This window comes from Primulina huaijiensis, unplaced genomic scaffold (assembly GCF_012295235.1).
Source record: "Primulina huaijiensis isolate GDHJ02 unplaced genomic scaffold, ASM1229523v2 scaffold32015, whole genome shotgun sequence".
NCBI lineage: Eukaryota > Viridiplantae > Streptophyta > Magnoliopsida > Lamiales > Gesneriaceae > Primulina > Primulina huaijiensis.
Genome location: NW_027357518.1, coordinates 175,561 through 193,887, shown reverse-complemented (window position 1 = coordinate 193,887; position 18,327 = coordinate 175,561). Strand labels below are relative to the sequence as shown.

Sequence of the window (18,327 nt, the reverse complement as noted above, 5' to 3'; positions counted from 1 at the left end):
GTATTTTTATTTTGCGAGACGATCAACGAATTAAGTTGTTCATGTTCTTGTTCGAACGGTTGTTTATGTGTCTTGTTTAATGAAATGAGTCATCCATGTCCCTGATATGATCTAATAAAATTGTCACGTTTTATTCAACAAAAAAGGCATAAATTTAATAATCATCATATAATAATATCACTTTCCCAGTATCTGAATAAAACATGACAATCAAGTTAATTAAAAATATTAATTTTTTGAGTGAGTCTCATGTGAGACCGTCTCACGGTTCTTAATATGTGAGACGGGTCAATCCTACCAATATTCACAATAAAAAGTAATACTCTTAGCATAAAAAGTAATACTTTTTCATGGATAACCCAAATAAAGATCCGTCTCATAAAATATGACCCGTGAGACTGTCTCACACAAGTTTTTGTCAAGTTTTTTTTATCATATATAAAATAATAAAACAAAACATTATAAAAGTATATATTAATTAAACAAATTCCTTTCTTCTTGCGCTATAATATGTATGATCCCTAAACCAGTTCACATATCTCAGGCATAAGCATAACGCAGGTATTTATTTCCGAGGCAAAATTATATTATATATACACTCACCGAACGCCTCTGTATATCTGTCTATACAACATTCACGCAGTTCGCGCTTTAGAAGACGGGAGTATTTTTCTAAATCAATCATGGCATATGAAAACGATCCGTAAGTCTCCTTCCCTACTCAGGAATATCTTAAAATTAGGGTTTTTGAACCATCTATCGTCTGCATTTTTATGTGTAATTTTTTTTAATTAAGATTTGTGTTTTTTTTAATTTAGAATTGGGGGTTTTAAGAAGTCAATTGCCTCACCTTCCATCTCGTCGCGTATATGTGTGTGTGAAAGTTTACTGTTTTTACGTAGAATTGTGCTTTTTTTTGTAATGGATCGATTTTGTGTATGTGTTTTGAGTTCAGTTACCGAGATGAAGATGGCGAGCCATTGATGGATTTCGACGAGGATATCCAATCTGATCGTGATGAGCCTCAGCAAGACGACGGGAGATGGGGCTATGATGATAGACGCCAGCGATCTCCAACTCCTGTGTACAGCGACTTGAAAGCGAAGCCCCGGAAGCGATTAATAAAAAAGTCTTCACCTGCGAAAGATTTGGGTCCAGTGGATCTTGGATTGAATGATGATGAGGGGGATTATGGTGGGTATGATGATATTCAGGAGGTGGTTGGAATGGTGAGAGATGATTATTTGGATGATGGAAAGAGGAAGAGGGAGAGGGAGAAAGGGGTGAAGAGGAAAATTGTCGAGAAAAAGAGGAAGGGGGAGAAAGGGGATAAGAAGTTTAAGGTGACAAGGAGCGGGGGAGGGAGAATGAGGGATAAAGAGGTCGATCCTGAGATGAAGGAGATGTGGGCCACCATAGCTGGTGGTGATTCAGAGGTTTAACTCATTTACATGATACTCGATTTCTGCTTTTCATTTGTGGTCATCGAAAATTTTGTGTTTTGTAAAGTGGAGTATTTTTTCGTGGTTTATTTTTTGCATTTACCTGTGTTACGTGGTGACGTGTGTAACCTGGTTTTGGAATTATGTTGAATTCTATGAATTTTTTGGCATGATTTGTATTGATGGGTGGATATGTTAATGGAAATAGGGTGAATCACTAGTAGTAACGAATATCGTTAAACTTCTACCACGTGTAACTGAGCACTTGTTTGCTTTAATAATTACACTTTGTTTATCAGTGATCTAGTAATCGTTTGCAATTTAATTTTGAATTATTTGATAAAGTCTTGGCGTCGTATAACTGAATTATTTAACTGCTGGATACGAGTCAAGTATATCGAGAGGGATAATTATGACCTTCTGACCATTGTTGTGAACTCATTTCTGGAGGGGAAAAAGGTCTTATTGCTTTAACTTAAATTGAGAATGACCTGATTTGACAAAGAGGATAGGAAAAACCATTTTTAGTAGTCAAGTTATTCTAATGTCATCAAATATGTTTGTCATGATTTTGCAATGCTAATTTCTTCTTCAGACAGATAACTTTTAAGTGGTATTGGTATTGGAGTCATTTTTCATACCCTTGCTCTCGCCAGGCTTTAAAAATATCATATTTTCTTCTGCTTGTTCTCACCATGCGTTTTTTATTCCTTCAGTTTGTTCTTAGCATCAATAATGCCAATATACACTTCAAGTTTTCTACTGAATTGTATGTACATGATCTGTGTATTAGTTTTGGTGGCTTTATTGATTTGTGTGGTTTCAAAATGGTATAGGATGATCAAGAAGGTGCTAGGACTCTGGATGATGATAACTTCATAGATGACAGTGGCTTGGATCCTGCTGACCGGTATGGAAGTGACAATGAACATTCACCAAGTCGTGCTCCCCAGGTTATAAATGGATCGTACTTGGATTATGTGACTTTGCTGCGCCATGAATGCCATAGCTGCTTGCAAATCAATTGCCATGCCTTGTGTGGAAACTAGACTGATGAAATACATTTACATCTCTGTTTCTTGTTTGCGTTATCTGCTTTTTCCTTGATTATACATTGCACTTTTTTTATGGACCAATCTCTTTTGATCTTCTCTTCATGTGGCAACCAGAAGGATTCTGTCAGGGAAAAGTCGTGTGTTTTATTTGTGAGAAAGTATAGTGAAATTGGAAAAATATGGTTGTCATAAATAGTAGCAAAATTTTAAAAATTGAAAGTCCTTTTGTCTGAGAAATAGTGAACGGAGAATGAAACTTGTTGATCCAACTGCTGACTTGATTGATTCTTCCAAAACTGATCGATTAATGTTTTATGTCTGGTTCTTGGCATGATGGGTTTATAATCCTTGCCTGTTTATTTTTTAATTTCATGCGCACATGACCGTTTTGTGACCCACAATTTAGTTTTGGACATAGATCATGAACCATGGTAGCCAAACTTCACCAGCCTGTATAAACAAAAATAGCGAATATGTCCAAACTGATTGTGTTCTCTTGCATTCATGTTCTTGAATGTTCCTGCTCTCTTTAAACATAATCCACTGCAGGATCATCATCTTTTTTCTGTTCTGTAATTTGGTTTTTGTTGACAAATGTCATTGTAATTGAACTTGAAGCACTTCAATGCGAAAAATAAACTTTGATACGTGTTTCTCTCTCATAGTTTCTGATAATTAATTTCACCTCTTGTTTCTCTGTCTAAGAATTATGTTAGATCGAATTATTTATATTCCAATGAGTTTTCATTTGAAGCAAAAGGTTTTATGCAGATACAGCTGCCATAAAACAATGTCAATATTAATGACATAGATATTATCGTTTTTGTTGTTTTGATTTTGTTCTTTTGCCTGGTTTTATCACCCTGTATCATTTTGTAGGCAGAAGAGGGAGAGGAGGATGAGGAAATCAATGAGCTTTTCAAGATGGGAAAGAAAAAGAAGAAAAATGAAAAAAGTCCTGCAGAAACTGCACTACTTGTAGAGAAGATCATGGCTGAGCTTGAAGTTGTTGCAGAAGAAGATGCGGAGCTTAATAGACAGGCAAAGCCTGCTGTAAATAAATTAAAGAAGCTCCCTCTTCTCATGGATGTCCTTGCTAAGTTAGTCATTTGGTCCTCTTGTTTTCTACAGTTCCGTTTGTATATCTGGAATTGTTCTAATCTTTTTTCATGAGGCTTTTTTTTGGGTAGAAAACAACTTCAGCAAGAGTTTCTGGATCATGGAGTTTTAAATCTTTTAAAGAATTGGCTTGAACCACTACCAGATGGAAGCTTGCCGAATATTAACATCCGTGCTGCAGTCTTAAAGATCCTGCATGATGTATGGACCATGTACATTTTATAAGTGTTCTTATTAAATTTGAAAATTGTTTGGACACTATTAATTCCTTGCCTTGCAGTTGCCAATTGATTTAGAGCAGCATGATAGAAGAGAACAACTAAAGAAGAGTGGCCTTGGGAAGGTTGAGTTTGCATAACTTGAAGATTGTCTTTTGTGATAATACTTTCTTTTCTACTGCTATGGGTTAAGTTGAAAACTAGTAGTTATGGCCATTTTATATTTTGACAGGTCATCATGTTTTTTTCCAAATCTGACGAGGAGACTACAGCCAACAGAAAACTCGCGAAAGAGTTGGTTGATAAATGGGTAAAATATAACCTTTCATCCGATTTAATTGAAGAATATGATACTTCTATTCTGCTTTCTCCTGCTCGAGTATTGTAGTTATTGTATAGTGCATCAACGTTGAATTTACTGGTTTTATTATGATCTAAGGAAAATATGGAGGTGTGCTAATTTTATTTCTAGGTCTAGAAACGTGGAATTTTTTATATATCTAATAAATGTGATGGTATAATTCTAGCAATTTGAAATGTTCGGGAGAATCTTAATCATTTTTTAAAATTGATTTCTTGAATCCATTCAACTTTCTGAATGTTATTCACGCAGAGCCGACCAATATTCAACAAAAGCACAAGGTTTGAGGATATGAAAAACTTTGAGCATGAACGGGCTTTCAGGAGCCCCTCTGTTAAGAAGTATGGATGATCTTTTCAGCCCAGAAAGATTGTACGGTACATACATAAATGTATACATGTTAAAAGAATGACTATTTTAAACCACTGTAGGGTGATGAGTAAAGCAGGAGCCATGGCATCCCGAGACGATGACCTTGATTTAGCTGAATTTTCACAGTGAGTTGCAACCTGAACCTGATTGATTCTTTTATCTGGTGGTTCCATTTTTTAGAGTACACACCTAAGCTTCAGTGTTTCACTGTTTTTCATAATTTGAAGGGGGGCAAAATCTGGTCAGTCATCCTCTAGGCAACATGCCTCAAGGCCTGAAGCAATGTCAATGGATTTTGTTGTGCGTCCCCAATCGAAGGTGGATCCAGATGAAGTTCGAGCTCGAGCTAAACAAATGGTTCAGGATCAGCGTCGGGCAAAGGTTAGCTACTCTTTCTCCTTTTGAGACAATCTCATACAGAAAACTCACGTTTAACATCCTGGAGTTGTTAGAGGAAGTATAGACATTTAGATTCCCATTGACACAGTGGGTTGTTTGTCTAAAGAGAAAAATTGCCAAACCTTTCTTGGGTTTGCTTGGATTTCTGTAATCATATACCAGTTGAAGAGCTATTTCATCCCTCTTTCGTTTTAACATTGTGGTACCTTCTTTGGTGGCTATATGTGGCTTCTCTTTGAAAATACGCAAAATTTGATTTTGACTCAACAGCAAATCTACATATTTACTTTTTCACGCCCTTGGCTTCTTAGTGCGGTCAAACAATGGGCCAAACTCCAAGGAAGCAATCACTAACCATTTGGTTCTATCACAAGAACCGTTTCTTTTTTGCTCACTGGTTGAAATTGAATTACAATGTTCTCTTTTTGCCTAGTTGCTCAAATATTACTTCGTTGAATTTGATTTTACCATGTATTTTGGAGAATGGGCAAATTTTCCTTTTGATTGTGATAATAATGATAGTTAAATTCCGTCAGATCCGATCAAGTTTATGATATTTGATGGCCGTGGTGCTTACTCCTAACCTATAATACTACGGCTGTGCTCATTCTCGTCTTAGCTTTTCTGTTGTTTGATCACAAGTTACATGCTCAATTTTTTTAATGCCCGCAGATGAACAAGAAGCTGCAACAATTGAAAGCCCCAAAACGGAAGCAGCTACAAGCTACCAAACTCAGCGTGGAGGGTCGTGGCATGGTGAAATACCTGTAGTGCCGACTGCTCGTTCGGAAATATAATTAAAAACTATTGCAGTACAGTGTTCAGGCCTCGATTGACTTGGGTGATAATAAGACAAATCTATTTATTAGTAGTGTTCGTGTGTGATGTATTGTAACTACATACCTTAGCAGATGATTTGGGATTTCATGGATTCTGTTCTAATAATCATTTCAAAATCTCTGTTTTGGGATGAATGCCTTAAAAAAAGAGATGAATACTTGATGTGATCAACATGCGAGGCCTCCCAAGTCCCATCGATTACACATCTTAATCAGAATTAGAGGCATATCCTTCTAGAGCGACAAGTGTAGTTGCTCAAAAATCATAAAATTTTGACGTTTTGATGTAAATTTACCTCTTTAGCAGGTGTTTTTGATCCTGCATGGGGTCTTAGCTGGTGTTTTTGATAATTTCGTTCTCAATCATTAAGCCTTTTTAAGTTGCACGATGGCACAATTGTTCACCTCCGTAGGAGAGCACTTTTTTAGAACACCAGAAGCTCAATGGTTAAAACTTTTACTCGACAAATCTCTGCTTTCTCAGGAGGTGTGACATGGTAAATATAATGAATTCATAAATCTTAGTATGTCTCAATTACATTGCCAGATATCAGGTTGGTAATATAACATATCAATTTTTAATAATTATAAACATGGATATGTGTGTGCATTGAATAACAAAGTAGTAGTGCATAAATGCAACACATGTTTCCTTGCCCTGGTACCAACTCAAACTCACATGACAAGACATCACCACTCCGTGAATATTCCCGCTAAACCATGGATACATGACATTCCTGAGCAAGACAAAACCTTTGGAGTGGCTGAAGTTTTGATGAACTCTAGACCATGAATGTCGCAATTATTCTGTAAATAGAAACATCTTGAGAACTCTCGGACACAAGTCTGTTGAAAAGAACGGGCCATCTTGAAAGCGGAAAATTTACAATGAAAATTTAACACCCTCGTCGTCAGCTGAGGTTCCTTTGAAGATGACAAGTTTCCCCTTATGCTCTAGCTGTTTCAAGGCTCGCTTTAGAATTGTACGGTCCATTCCATGAAGCTCTGGTTTCCACGTACAAACGAGACCAAGAGTTTGTCCCAGTTGCAGAAATCACGTAGAAAATAAGAAAACAGATAAAGGGAAAAAACCAGAAAGTATTCCTCGTACATAAGTTGTGTTGCAAGATTCAAGAACTAAGAATGTGTACCTGTCCCTCGAGACTCGACCCCTGACCGTATTTCCTCGACTGTCATGACACTGTCCTCAAATCCATTATCCTTCACCTGTAAAACACAAGAGACGTCCTACATAGAGCAACGATTGGAGGAAATCAGCACTTCAATGGAAAATTAGATTGATACTCACGAAGCGCAATATCAAGTCAGCCCAATCTTGGATCCGATGCCAAAGTATTAAACATTTTCTGTGACCTTTATCTAACCATTCTGCACGTCCTGTCGATTTTATTTAATAATATAAGTAATAAAACTTTTATAAAGATTCTATCGACTTTATAATTCCGTACATGTACATCATACCTTCGGAAACTAAGGCCGACAGAAATGCCTCCCTTGCTTCATGACTTAAAGATCCTGCAGTATCATGATCCAAACATTTAATTGAGCAACAAACAAAATCGCAAACGTTTTGCAATAATAGTTATATTTGAAATATAAAAAACAACAGGCCAAATAATATCCATTAAGGAACACCCAATTGACAAGGTTCTCTCTCATAAAGGCAATGATATAGCTATCCAATCACCATGTCTTCTAATTGGAAAGAAGAAGCAATTTACAAACTGCCCAATATCCCAACTTTTAACGTTTGACAAGACTTGCGATGAGTGATCGAGCTATTAATCACACCTTTTTAATTTGCATATTTTTCTTTTGAAGGTCACTCCCGTGTTATAGCGCTATTACATATGCAATGCTATCCTATAAGCATTTGAATGCTCTTCTATTCAAACGATACTTTCACCTACTCTACCACACATATCATGTTCACAATGCTCTACTTTATAGGGTAAACTTGTGATTATCCAACAAAAGGAAACCCAAGACAGGCATTAGTTTTTGGGTGGACGCCGACGGTTCAAATTTTGAGCAAAAAACATGAAGTCTGATCTCTATCCCGCTCAAAAACAATCACAGCCAATTTCCAAAACAATAAATAGAAAGCAGAAAGCAAGAACCACTATTTACAGGTTGTGAGTCCAGTCCAATGTTAGCTAGAAAAGGACCTTGTTCTGTGGGTCGAATATGAGTAAATTATCTGTAAGTAGCGATATACAATGAATTAATTGCACAGAGACACGTGTCAAAAAAATCAAAAAGATAGGAAAAACTAAAATAAAAACAGCACGGAGATACAGGAAGACTTACTTTCAATACCAGGATTACTGAACAATGGGAAATCTTCTTCCAGACCAATGGAAAAGATTTTTTGAGTTCTGCAGAAATCAAGTATCAGCTCCTTCCAGAGTTGAATCTGCTTCTCCCTAGTTTCTCTAACCGGCTGCAAACTACAAAATAAAGAAAGTTATCGTGTCAAAAGGACAAAGGTTTCTCTTTGAAAGAGCATGTGGAACAGAATAAATGAAGAAGTAATTATGTTTGCAGCTCCAGAACCATGATTCATAAAATTTGAAGAATCTAGCACCACTACGACCAATTTCCATGGAAAGTAAAAGATTTCACAGAAGTTGTTCGTCTATCGTATATTTAAGGGAAATAAAAAATACTATGCTAATGAAGGGCATTCAATGCACAATTTTTTACTATAGGTAAAATAAGCACTGAAATATCTTAAATTTGAAGCCAACACAGAAAAGATGAAAGATTAAGGTCAATCATCAATTTTGAGATGCAACACACAAAAGGAATAGAATCAATCACAGTGCCATGTAAGCTAACATTCATGGACATTTTCCTTATGGAAATCAAATCATGTTTGAAGGCTTTATCTCTCCACCATAACATGACAATTCCCTGTACTCTAAATGTTACCGAAGAAGTAAACATCATATAAACCAACATCAAATACACACATGTAGTATAGCCAACATATTCATCAATCTAGGAAGTCCACTAAGGTAGGGAGATCCCTCCTTTCATATTATACGAAAATGATAAGAAAAGAAGTATGGCTTGATTCCAGAACTACTTCTTCACCTAGCCTATGTTGGCATGGTTTATCTATTCCAGTGTGAGCGCTCAATCCCTACCCGTTGTAGCCTAAAAAGAAAAATCAGCCACAACAGAGAACTTGACTATTTCACTGAGAATTGAGATGCTTGAAATGCTTAACAAAACATCAGCAACTCATTAAAAGATGCTACAAAAGCCAATGAATCAAAACAAGCAACGCCAAGAATCCCCATCACTCGACCACCTATAGGATATTTTTGAATCAACTCAAGAAAAAAATGTGACCACTAGAGTCTAGGATAAATGAGCACAATAAAACAACATAAAATTTTCATTGTTCCTAAAATATTCCACTCAAAGAACAGAGAAAATTCCAATTTGAGTTGAAAAAGAAACACAACATTTAAATGTTTCTTCATTATATTCTATCAATTCATAACCTCTTCCTTTTTGTGTATCCTTCAGGAATTAGATACTGCATAAATTTCTCAACATCCGCTCCTCAACTAATTTGATCCAACCACTAATTTTTCGTTTACATCCTAAATTCATTAAATAAGCCGACCATTCTTACAGCTTAAAACTAATAATCCATAAATTTGCCTACTTCATAGCAACAAAAAAAACCCGATTTAAATACCAATTTTAAGCAGAAATATGAATCTAAAAAATGACAATGGTAAAAATAGGGAAGCGAGGAGTACGTGAAGTAAGGAGGGTAGTTAAAGAAGTTGGGGAGCTTGAATTCACCCAACGTCTGCATATCTTCTTCTTTGCTTCGGATCAGATCTTTATAGTCAGAAAATTTGCAGGAAAACGGAAAAAAAAATATAACGTAATAATGTCGTGGATGAACAAATTTTGATTCGAGTTCGCTCGCACAGGTCAACTAAGGCGTGGCAGTAGGGAAATGCATATATCAAAATTTATAATTACTTCCTACATTCAATATATTTAATAAAAAAAATTACAAACGATTTTTTTTTATAAAAAAAACCATGAGAATATTATTAAACCAAAATAAAAAATAAATACATTCGAAATGGACGTAGGAGGAATAACAAATCTTTGATCTTACTATATGTACATTCTTTAATTTAATTTTTTTAATGATGTGATAAATCACACATATATAACAAGTTTGCTAGGAAAAATATTGATCTTACTATATGATTTATATCCATAAAATAAAATCATTTAGCTTTTTCTTGAATTTCCATTTTTGTGTTGCTTGCTAGATGTCTCCCAAAATTAGTGCACTAACTATTCTATATCCACCCAACCCATTTCAGATGATAACAGTTAGGAGATAACTAAACCAAAATAGAAAACTTTTGTCATAAATTCCAAGTTAGTGACACAAAACAAAATGAAATGAAATTTGGGTGGGGGAGTGGTGGGGCGGCTAGTGCTAGTAGGCCTCACCTCAATAATGCAACTTCACCATCAAGGTTTTATTGATTGTCTGGTTTGGTATCATCCGATCTAAGTCTCAGTTGACATTAATTATCTGGTCCTCCACATGTTTTTATTTTACTTTATTATTCATCACTTTTTGGAAATAAAAATATGTAAGTGTGTTGCATGAGCTAACCTAATAATTCCCATCAAGCATGGTCAAATTGAATTATATTTGAACTGTTACAAGAATAATTTCAATATTTTATTTTTAAAATAACCATTTAATATCCTTGTTGACCCTTATTTATAATGTTGCAAATCTGTAACAATGGAGACGCGAAAATTTTTTTTAGAAGAAAATTAAATACTTGTGGAACAATATGAGTATCTTAAATAAATATATCATTCATCAAGATTCGGAAATTTAGTAATAAATGGAATTTCATTTTCAATCATGATACCCAAATTCAATATTATTATTCTTAAAAAAAATTAAATATTATTAAATATTTAATGTCTAATTTTGTTTCTTTGAAAGGGTCAACATTGGACTTTTCAAATGAAAATGGCAGTAACAAATTTTCACTCCATCATCATCAAACCCGAGCATTTCCAAACCGTGCACTCACATGGACCCCACTATCTATCTCCTCTGTATTCAGCAAATCATCTGCCCAGTTCCTAATCTCCAATTTTACATATACTCTTGTTGTCTCTCTCTAAAAAGAATGAAAATTTTATGTAATCCATGCTTTGTGCAATGATCTTTGTTTCATGCTATCTTTTGAAAAGGGTAGATTCTTTCATAGATTAGGATTCAGCCCTTTTGATTTTTCAGAGCTTCAAAGCCCAAGAAGGCAGCCTTTATTACTAGTAATTTACCCTTTTCCTCTCATTGATCCATTCACCTTCTTTACCTGTCTTTTTAATAGGTACATGTATGCTTGAAAGGTTCTTTATTTTTCATTCTCATCGCTCTTTCGTGCATAAAGTTTGTTCTTTTTTTGTGAAGTTAAATTTTTTTCACTCTTTCTCTTGAGATTTCTGGATGCTAATTTTTGGATCTGTAATTCGATGAAAGTTGAAATTTTGGATGAAGTGAGATGCAATTGAGCTTATTTGGAAGTTGATTTTGTGATGGTTCGGATTTGGTGCCTTGTCGAAAGTATGACTCCGAATTTTCGACTTCTAGAATCTTGAAGCATTTGTTTTCAAGTTGACAACTTTGATCTGAAAATTCATGAATGCTTGATTTTTATGAGCAGAGTTGTTGAAATTTCTTTTCAGTGGAAAAGTGGTACGCTTGGCCGTTGATTTTTTGGGTTTTTAGTTCTCGATTTGGAAATTTTCAATTATAAATGCTTTGACAAAATGCCTCTTGATTGTGCAAATTACTTCACAAGTTTTTATTTTTTGATTTGAAAGAACTGTAACTCTCCATTTGTTTTGCTTCTCAGTTTTATAGATCTTGCATTTAACTTGTTTCTAAAGTGTATTTATTCAATTTTTAGGACATTGAAACTTATCGTATTGTGAATTACTTGGGGCCGTGCTTGAGGGGGCAGATTGGTGTGAGGAACCATGGATAAAAATGGGTCTAAGGATTGGAGGGATATGGTGAGAAAAATGCTTCCTGCAGGGGCGCCCGTTCCCGATGAGGATAACCTGGATTATTCAATAGCATTAGAGTACGATGGCCCTCCAGTTTTATATGAAATTCCCCGAGCCGAACCCCTTGATATGAATGCAGACACAATTCCAATTGCTGAACCAGTTTCCCAGTCTAGAAGATCAGTGACTCACGATATGGCTCCTGTTGTCGAACCAATCCCTATGCCCATGTCACGTATCGTGAGTGTTGCAAATCATTCTAATCAGAGTCCTAGGATGTCTGGAAGTTCGGAATCCGAGGTGTCTGTTTTGCAAAATGCCGATTTTTCTTCGCCATCCCCTTCAGCTTCCCCTGGTTCAGTGCACAGTCACCGAAGTTATGTCCCAAAAGACTCTTCCAATGACGTGAGGAGAGCCACAGTGGTCACCTTTAATACCGTTGATAGATCTGACAGGAGAGTCACAGACGCGGAGAAACAAGTGTTTCCTGAATATGTTGGTGTCACAAAAGAAAAGAAGAGGAGAAAGAAAACAAGAGTGTGTTTTAGGTGTGGAAAAGGAAAGTGGGAGACTAAGGAATCATGCCTGGTTTGTGATGCAAGATATTGCAGCAATTGTGTGCTCAGAGCAATGGGTTCGATGCCAGAAGGGCGCAAATGTGTTACTTGCATCAGTGAGCCGATTGACGAGTCGAAGAGGTCTAAATTGGGAAATCATTCTAGGCTTTTGTCACGTTTACTTAGTCCATTAGAAGTCAAACAAATAATGAAAGCCGAAAAAGAGTGTTCGGCAAACCAACTTCGACCAGAGCAGTTGATTGTTAATGGGTATCCTCTGAAGCCAGAGGAGATGGCCGAACTTTTTGGATGCCCTTTACCTCCTAGGAAGTTGAAGCCAGGCCGCTATTGGTATGATAAGGAATCAGGTCTTTGGGGAAAGGTGATACCTTTTTCATTGTTGCTGGAAATCTTGTGTTGGGAATTGAAAATACTCATATCGTATTTGGATTCCATTTTGACAGGATGGAGAAAAGCCAGATAGAATTATTAGTTCAAACTTGAATTTTACAGGAAAACTTAGTCCTCATGCAAGCAATGGGAATACTGAGGTATACATCAATGGTCGAGAAATAACAAAACTTGAGCTGAGAATACTAAAGGTTCGTCTTTCTAGTGCGAGATGTTAATATGAGAATCTTTTTATATTTTTGTAGAAAAAAACGATGGGATTTAGGAGAGTTGGTGTTTTCTTTTTATTGGGTTTTGTTTTCATTGTTAGGTTACTTATGCAAATCACATAAATATCAATTATTTAATGGTCACAACTCGTAACAACTTTACATAAATCTGTATTCTATTAATAATATGCAAAAGATTCCGGAAAAACGAAGTTAATGATCTTTTGCCGTTTTCTAGCACTTTTGTAAAGCTTCGATCATGGTTCATACCTTGGTGGATTAATGTAATGTAGGAGTTTATGAGACACAATGATTACGGATAAATCTTACCAAATCGGGGGCTATAAGAGTAATAATATCGAAAATACATAATTTTAAGGATTTAGGAATGAAAAAAGTGATGATTTTGGCTTTAAGCCACTTGTTTTTTGCTTGATATTTCAAGTGATGCAATCATGTGGGCCTTCAACTTTATGGTTCATCTTATATTACCTATGCTTTGTGTTGAATCTTGGTTTCGCTTTTGGGGAAGTAGTTTTATTTGTTGTTTTGGATTTGACAGTTGGCAAATGTTCAATGTCCTCGTGATACCCATTTTTGGGTATATGATGATGGCCGTTACGAGGAGGAAGGACAAAATAATATTAGAGGAAATATATGGGAAAAGGTATGTTTTAGGAATATTGAAAATTACATTCCAAATACTGTAGCATGTCCAGTGAATCGTTTCACCTACTCTTAATTCTTCCAGGCATCAACCAGATTTGTCTGCTCCTTGTTCTCTTTACCTGTACCACAAGGTCAGCCTCATGGGCATAAGGATGAGCCTAGCAATTATACTACCGTACCGAATTATCTAGAGCAGAAAAAGAGCCAGAAGCTTCTGCTACTTGGACTCCAAGGCTCTGGGACTAGTACTATTTTCAAGCAGGTAACCATGATGAAGTGGTCAAGTGAGGTCGTTGCTAGGAACTTGCTACAGCTAATTTGGTTACAATTTCACCTGAAATAATTTACTCGTGCAATTGTTCACTCTTACATCATTGATAGAATTTGAATGTTGAGGTTAACTTAGTGAAGACATTTTTTTATTCTTTACAGCATTTTTTTGGTTTACAAGAATTGAAGTATTATTCATTGAAGTTTTCACGTACACCTTTTTCAACTTTTCTCTTTGTTTCTTCAAGACTTAGCTGAGATTCTTTAATTCAAATTTTACTTGGTGTTGACCCTTAAATATTTTAACAGGTATATTGAGATAATTTTTTTTTGGAGTAAGTGACTTGCTTCTCTCCTATCTTCTGACTACTTTTCCGTTATTTCCATATGTCTGCAAATATATCTCTTAATTTTACTCAATAAAATAATAATAATAAATAAAAAAAATAAAGAAATGAAATCTGATTATTATTGGGCAATTGCATTTATCTCCCCTGTTAAATATAAAAAAAGTATAATCCCTAACGTAAAAACAATGGTCTTGTTTTTGAAATCAGGCGTTTTCTCCCCATTTATGAGGGGTTTTACACCTGATTTTTAATCACTGGGTTTAAAAATATTATTGATTTTGTATAGGGGGTTATGTGGTTTTTTGGGTTTTCATTATGGTGCTAAATGCCATTTTGCCCGGCTATTATCGTACATTTGAAATTAAGTAATAACAGAATGATTGGTATTTGTGTTGGATGGGAGGATGAAATTTTTTTGAGTTGACTATTTGGTTCTTCGGCATCAAGCAGTGATTCGGTTGAGGGCTTTTAAGATTCTCGGTTAATATTTAATGGATCATATTAATCACGTTTGTTAAAAATTCATCATTTTCTATGTGACATCAATTTAAGTCAAACAATTTTAAAATATTCAATCCCTGTGGTTGGCTGAGTTTAAATACTAATGATTTCTGAGATGTACGGTGATTGTCTTGTAATAGCTTTTTATATTATATCTAATTGACTCCTCTTGTTTTCTCCCGAAACAGGCCAAATTTTTGTATGGCAGCAAGTTTACATATGAAGAACTGCAGGATATCAAGCTTATGATCCAGAGCAACATGTATAAGTATCTCAGCATTCTGCTTGATGGTCGAGAACGATTCGAGGAGGAAGCTGTTTCAAAATCCAAAAGGCAAGGTTCTGATGGATTAGTCCTTGAATCAGGTGATAAAAGAATAAGTATGCTAAATTACTTTTTCTTCCTCTTTCTTTGTCATTTCTTGCGTTTATCGTTCTCGTTCTCGTTCTCGTCCACAGTAACAACTTAAGTTTAGATTTAAAAAACTCTTTAATCATCAGCTGCTGTTTAGTGATTCAGTAGTTTCTAATGATATTTGCGTAACATGTTCCGGTCTTTCCAGGTCGGTCAAATCAGAACCTGGAAAAAGTTGTTCTGGTTGAGCTGAGTTCAGTTTTATTTATGGTTTTTTCAGAATATGGTTTTTGAAAATGCATGTTAAAAAATGAGCTAGATGATGTGATGTGTTTGGTTTTTTTTTTTTTGAAAGAATTTTTGCTACCGTATTTGGTTAATAATTTTTTCATAATGTGCGGGGTCATAAAATTTGAGAAAATACTATAACAGTTTGATATAATATTATAACATAATTGTTGTTGGTAGTGATGAAAATTAAATTTAAAATAATAATTGTATGGGAGAAATTGTAATAGGGTGAAACTGAATTTTTGGAAAATAAGGTGGAATCTGCTTGTTTTAATGTCCGGCGACTGAAATGTTTTCATTAATGAAAACAAACATATACTATATTTCTTCTTTCTTTATTGGTTGTCATAAAAGTTGTGTGATGGATGATCCTCTATGGCACTTGTGCTCTCCTCGGTGTTTTCAAGGTTTGAGAAAAATCAACTTTATTTTTTGTTCTAGTATCTCAATTAGTGGGAAAATTTTGAAATGACCTTTTGTTCTAGTTATTGTTAAAATTTGGATGTACGTTTGTCCTATGACTAATGAAAATTCTATACTACCTTAACTATCTTGTGGTAATTGAGTGTATATTCTACAGGGGAAGGATCGGAATCCATTGAACCCAATCAATGCATATATTCCCTCAATCCGAGATTGAAGCATTTCTCTGATTGGCTCCTGGATATCATAGCCACAGGAGATTTAGATGCATTCTTTCCTGCTGCAACACGTGAGTATGCTCCACTTGTTGAAGAAGTGTGGCGGGATTCTGCCATACAGGAAACATACAGGAGAAAGAACGAACTTCACTTTTTACCTGACGTGGCTGAGTACTTCTTAAGCAGGGTATTGTATTTTGCTTTGGGTCACTATTAATTTTGTTGCACAATTTTTATAAAATCAGTTGCATTTCTGTTATTGATGCTGACTCTAACATTTGTTTCGATGACAGGCTGTTGAGATATCGAGCAATGAGTATGATCCTTCAGACCGTGATATACTGTATGCGGAAGGGGTGACTCAAGGGAATGGTTTGGCCTTTATGGAGTTCACCCTGGATGATCGTAGCCCAATGTCGGAAACCTACACTGAAAATCTTGATGCCGTGCCCCCGCCTCAGATAAAGTAAGTAGTATTAGATTCTTGAGTAAAGAATTTGTTTACAAGGAGATTTGATATTATGAACATCATGATATATTTTGACTTGGTTATCATGTTGTATAAAAACAATGTTTGTCCCAAGATGTTTTCATTTACAGGGATCGTATAATAGCTAGTTTTACAAGAGTTGATGCTGTCTCCTGTTGCAACTGTTTACCAGTAAAAGTTTTACGTGTATGAATGACAAAAAATCATCATCGACGTCACGTTAACCTAATAATTTGATATCAGGTATCAACTTATTAGAGTGAATGCCAGGGGGATGAATGGAGGATGCAAGTGGGTTGAAATGTTTGAAGACGTTAGCGTGGTAGTTTTCTGTGTGTCCCTAAGCGATTACGATCAAGTATGTGATTCTCCAGACATTGATGGTAGCAAAAATGTCGTCCTTCAAAACAAGATGATTCAAAGTCGGGACCTCTTCGAGACAACAATCAAACATCCATGTTTCAAGGACACCCCATTTGTCTTGATTTTGAACAAGTACGATCTTTTCGAGGAAAAAATCAACCGGGCTCCCATTGGCTCCTGTGAATGGTTCGCCGACTTTAGTCCAGTTCGGCCCCACAACAGCAATCAGTCGCTAGCCCACCAAGCTTACTTCTACATAGCAATGAAATTCAAGGATCTTTACGCAACCCTTACCGGACGAAAGCTCTTTGTTTGGCAATCAAGGGCGAGAGACCGACCCACAGTGGATGAAGCTTTCAAGTATATAAGAGAAGTCATTAGATGGGATGATGAGAAAGAAGATAACTATTACGGGGGTGGAGAAGACTCGTTTTACAGTACCACAGAAGTGAGCAGCACGCCATTTATCCCGCATGAGTAAGATGATGTGTCTCTTGAGAAAAAAAAAATCTGGGATTTATGTATAGATAGTGATGAAACTGAGATGAGATCAATAAACTTCAATCATAAATATTTTATTTATGTATATTTTTTGCACCCAGGTCTCTTGATTGCGATAATATATGTTGTTGTGGTACGTGCACCTTTGGGTATTATGTAATCAATCAGTCGAGGAATCAGTCTATGGCCGCCAAGCGTATTTTGATTTGAGTTGATTATAGAAATATTACATGTACTGCTAAACATCGAACATCGGAGACGAGAAAAAGCAAATCAACAAGTTGTGAATCTCTAAATATATGGAAATCTTGAAACAGCCTTGAAGGGAATGGAAATATCTTTATTAAGTTGCACTGAATTTCCTTTCAAGATAATTCGTTTCTGAACTCAAGAATGATGTAGCTTTCATGGAGGAGGAATTCTTGAAGCAAGTTACGAACATGGCTGTCGAAAAAACCACTCTAACCCAGCCTGACATGGTCACGGATTCAAACTTCCTTCAAGCACTTCAAACCAGTGCTGTCCCATTCACAAGCAAAGATTTACCCTCGTTTTTCTTTATATTCTGCTTAAAACTTATTCATTTCAAACCAGCGCAGCCCATTTCACCAGATGTTTCATCCAAACTGAATCAGAGAAAAAGAAAGGAAGTTTCTTCACAAAGATGAAGGGTAAAAATCTTATTATAGTCAGCAAAACGAGACTAATGCAAGCTTTGAGATGCTCGTTTTCTTTATGATTCGCTGTTCTGTTTGGCTTGATTTATAACAAAAACAAATATACAGGGCAGGGGCAATTGGACTTAA

At 35.7% G+C, this 18,327-nt stretch overlaps 3 protein-coding genes across 7 annotated transcripts; 2 read left to right on the top strand and 1 right to left on the bottom strand.

Moving 5' to 3' along the window:
• The first annotated feature begins 511 nt into the window (after nt 1–511).
• LOC140967995 (protein IWS1 homolog 1-like) lies at nt 512–5,924 on the top strand. The gene is made up of 11 exons (XM_073428820.1): nt 512–703; nt 956–1,436; nt 2,279–2,395; nt 3,377–3,597; nt 3,688–3,817; nt 3,897–3,959; nt 4,067–4,144; nt 4,448–4,536; nt 4,627–4,692; nt 4,795–4,948; nt 5,639–5,924. The coding sequence occupies exons 1-11, from the start codon at nt 684–686 to the stop codon at nt 5,735–5,737; spliced, it is 1,518 nt and encodes a 505-aa protein (XP_073284921.1). The 5' UTR covers nt 512–683; the 3' UTR covers nt 5,738–5,924.
• Nucleotides 5,925–6,446: 522 nt separating this feature from the next.
• LOC140967997 (vacuolar protein sorting-associated protein 25) lies at nt 6,447–9,808 on the bottom strand. The gene is made up of 6 exons (XM_073428821.1): nt 9,606–9,808; nt 8,137–8,276; nt 7,288–7,341; nt 7,115–7,203; nt 6,957–7,032; nt 6,447–6,810 (listed from the first exon to the last, which is right to left on the bottom strand). The coding sequence occupies exons 1-6, from the start codon at nt 9,662–9,664 to the stop codon at nt 6,689–6,691; spliced, it is 540 nt and encodes a 179-aa protein (XP_073284922.1). The 5' UTR covers nt 9,665–9,808; the 3' UTR covers nt 6,447–6,688.
• Nucleotides 9,809–10,923: 1,115 nt separating this feature from the next.
• LOC140967979 (extra-large guanine nucleotide-binding protein 3-like) lies at nt 10,924–17,653 on the top strand. Of its 5 annotated transcripts, none has more exons than XM_073428805.1 (9): nt 10,924–11,175; nt 11,814–12,852; nt 12,935–13,072; nt 13,653–13,757; nt 13,842–14,021; nt 15,069–15,261; nt 16,107–16,354; nt 16,461–16,633; nt 16,901–17,653. In XM_073428805.1, the coding sequence occupies exons 2-9, from the start codon at nt 11,884–11,886 to the stop codon at nt 17,499–17,501; spliced, it is 2,607 nt and encodes an 868-aa protein (XP_073284906.1). In that variant the 5' UTR covers nt 10,924–11,175; nt 11,814–11,883; the 3' UTR covers nt 17,502–17,653. The 5 variants fall into 5 exon arrangements, with proteins under 5 accessions (XP_073284906.1, XP_073284905.1, XP_073284909.1 ...); XM_073428804.1 differs by having other exon boundaries at nt 10,925–11,234; XM_073428808.1 differs by having other exon boundaries at nt 10,927–11,234; nt 15,069–15,246.
• The last annotated feature ends 674 nt before the right edge of the window (nt 17,654–18,327 follow it).

Coding starts and splice junctions, on each gene's coding strand:
- LOC140967979 (XM_073428805.1), top strand. CDS start 11,884: ATGGATAAAAATGGGTCTAAGGATTGGAGGGATATGGTGAGAAAAATG. Junction 13,758..13,841: donor GAGGAAATATATGGGAAAAG/GTATGTTTTAGG, acceptor TAATTCTTCCAG/GCATCAACCAGATTTGTCTG. Junction 16,355..16,460: donor CTGAGTACTTCTTAAGCAGG/GTATTGTATTTT, acceptor TTTCGATGACAG/GCTGTTGAGATATCGAGCAA.
- LOC140967995 (XM_073428820.1), top strand. CDS start 684: ATGGCATATGAAAACGATCC. Junction 704..955: donor ATGGCATATGAAAACGATCC/GTAAGTCTCCTT, acceptor TTTTGAGTTCAG/TTACCGAGATGAAGATGGCG. Junction 3,960..4,066: donor AGAAGAGTGGCCTTGGGAAG/GTTGAGTTTGCA, acceptor ATATTTTGACAG/GTCATCATGTTTTTTTCCAA.
- LOC140967997 (XM_073428821.1), bottom strand. CDS start 9,664: ATGCAGACGTTGGGTGAATTCAAGCTCCCCAACTTCTTTAACTACCCT. Junction 7,342..8,136: donor CAGTAATCCTGGTATTGAAA/GTAAGTCTTCCT, acceptor ATGATACTGCAG/GATCTTTAAGTCATGAAGCA. Junction 7,204..7,287: donor GTCGGCCTTAGTTTCCGAAG/GTATGATGTACA, acceptor TAAAATCGACAG/GACGTGCAGAATGGTTAGAT.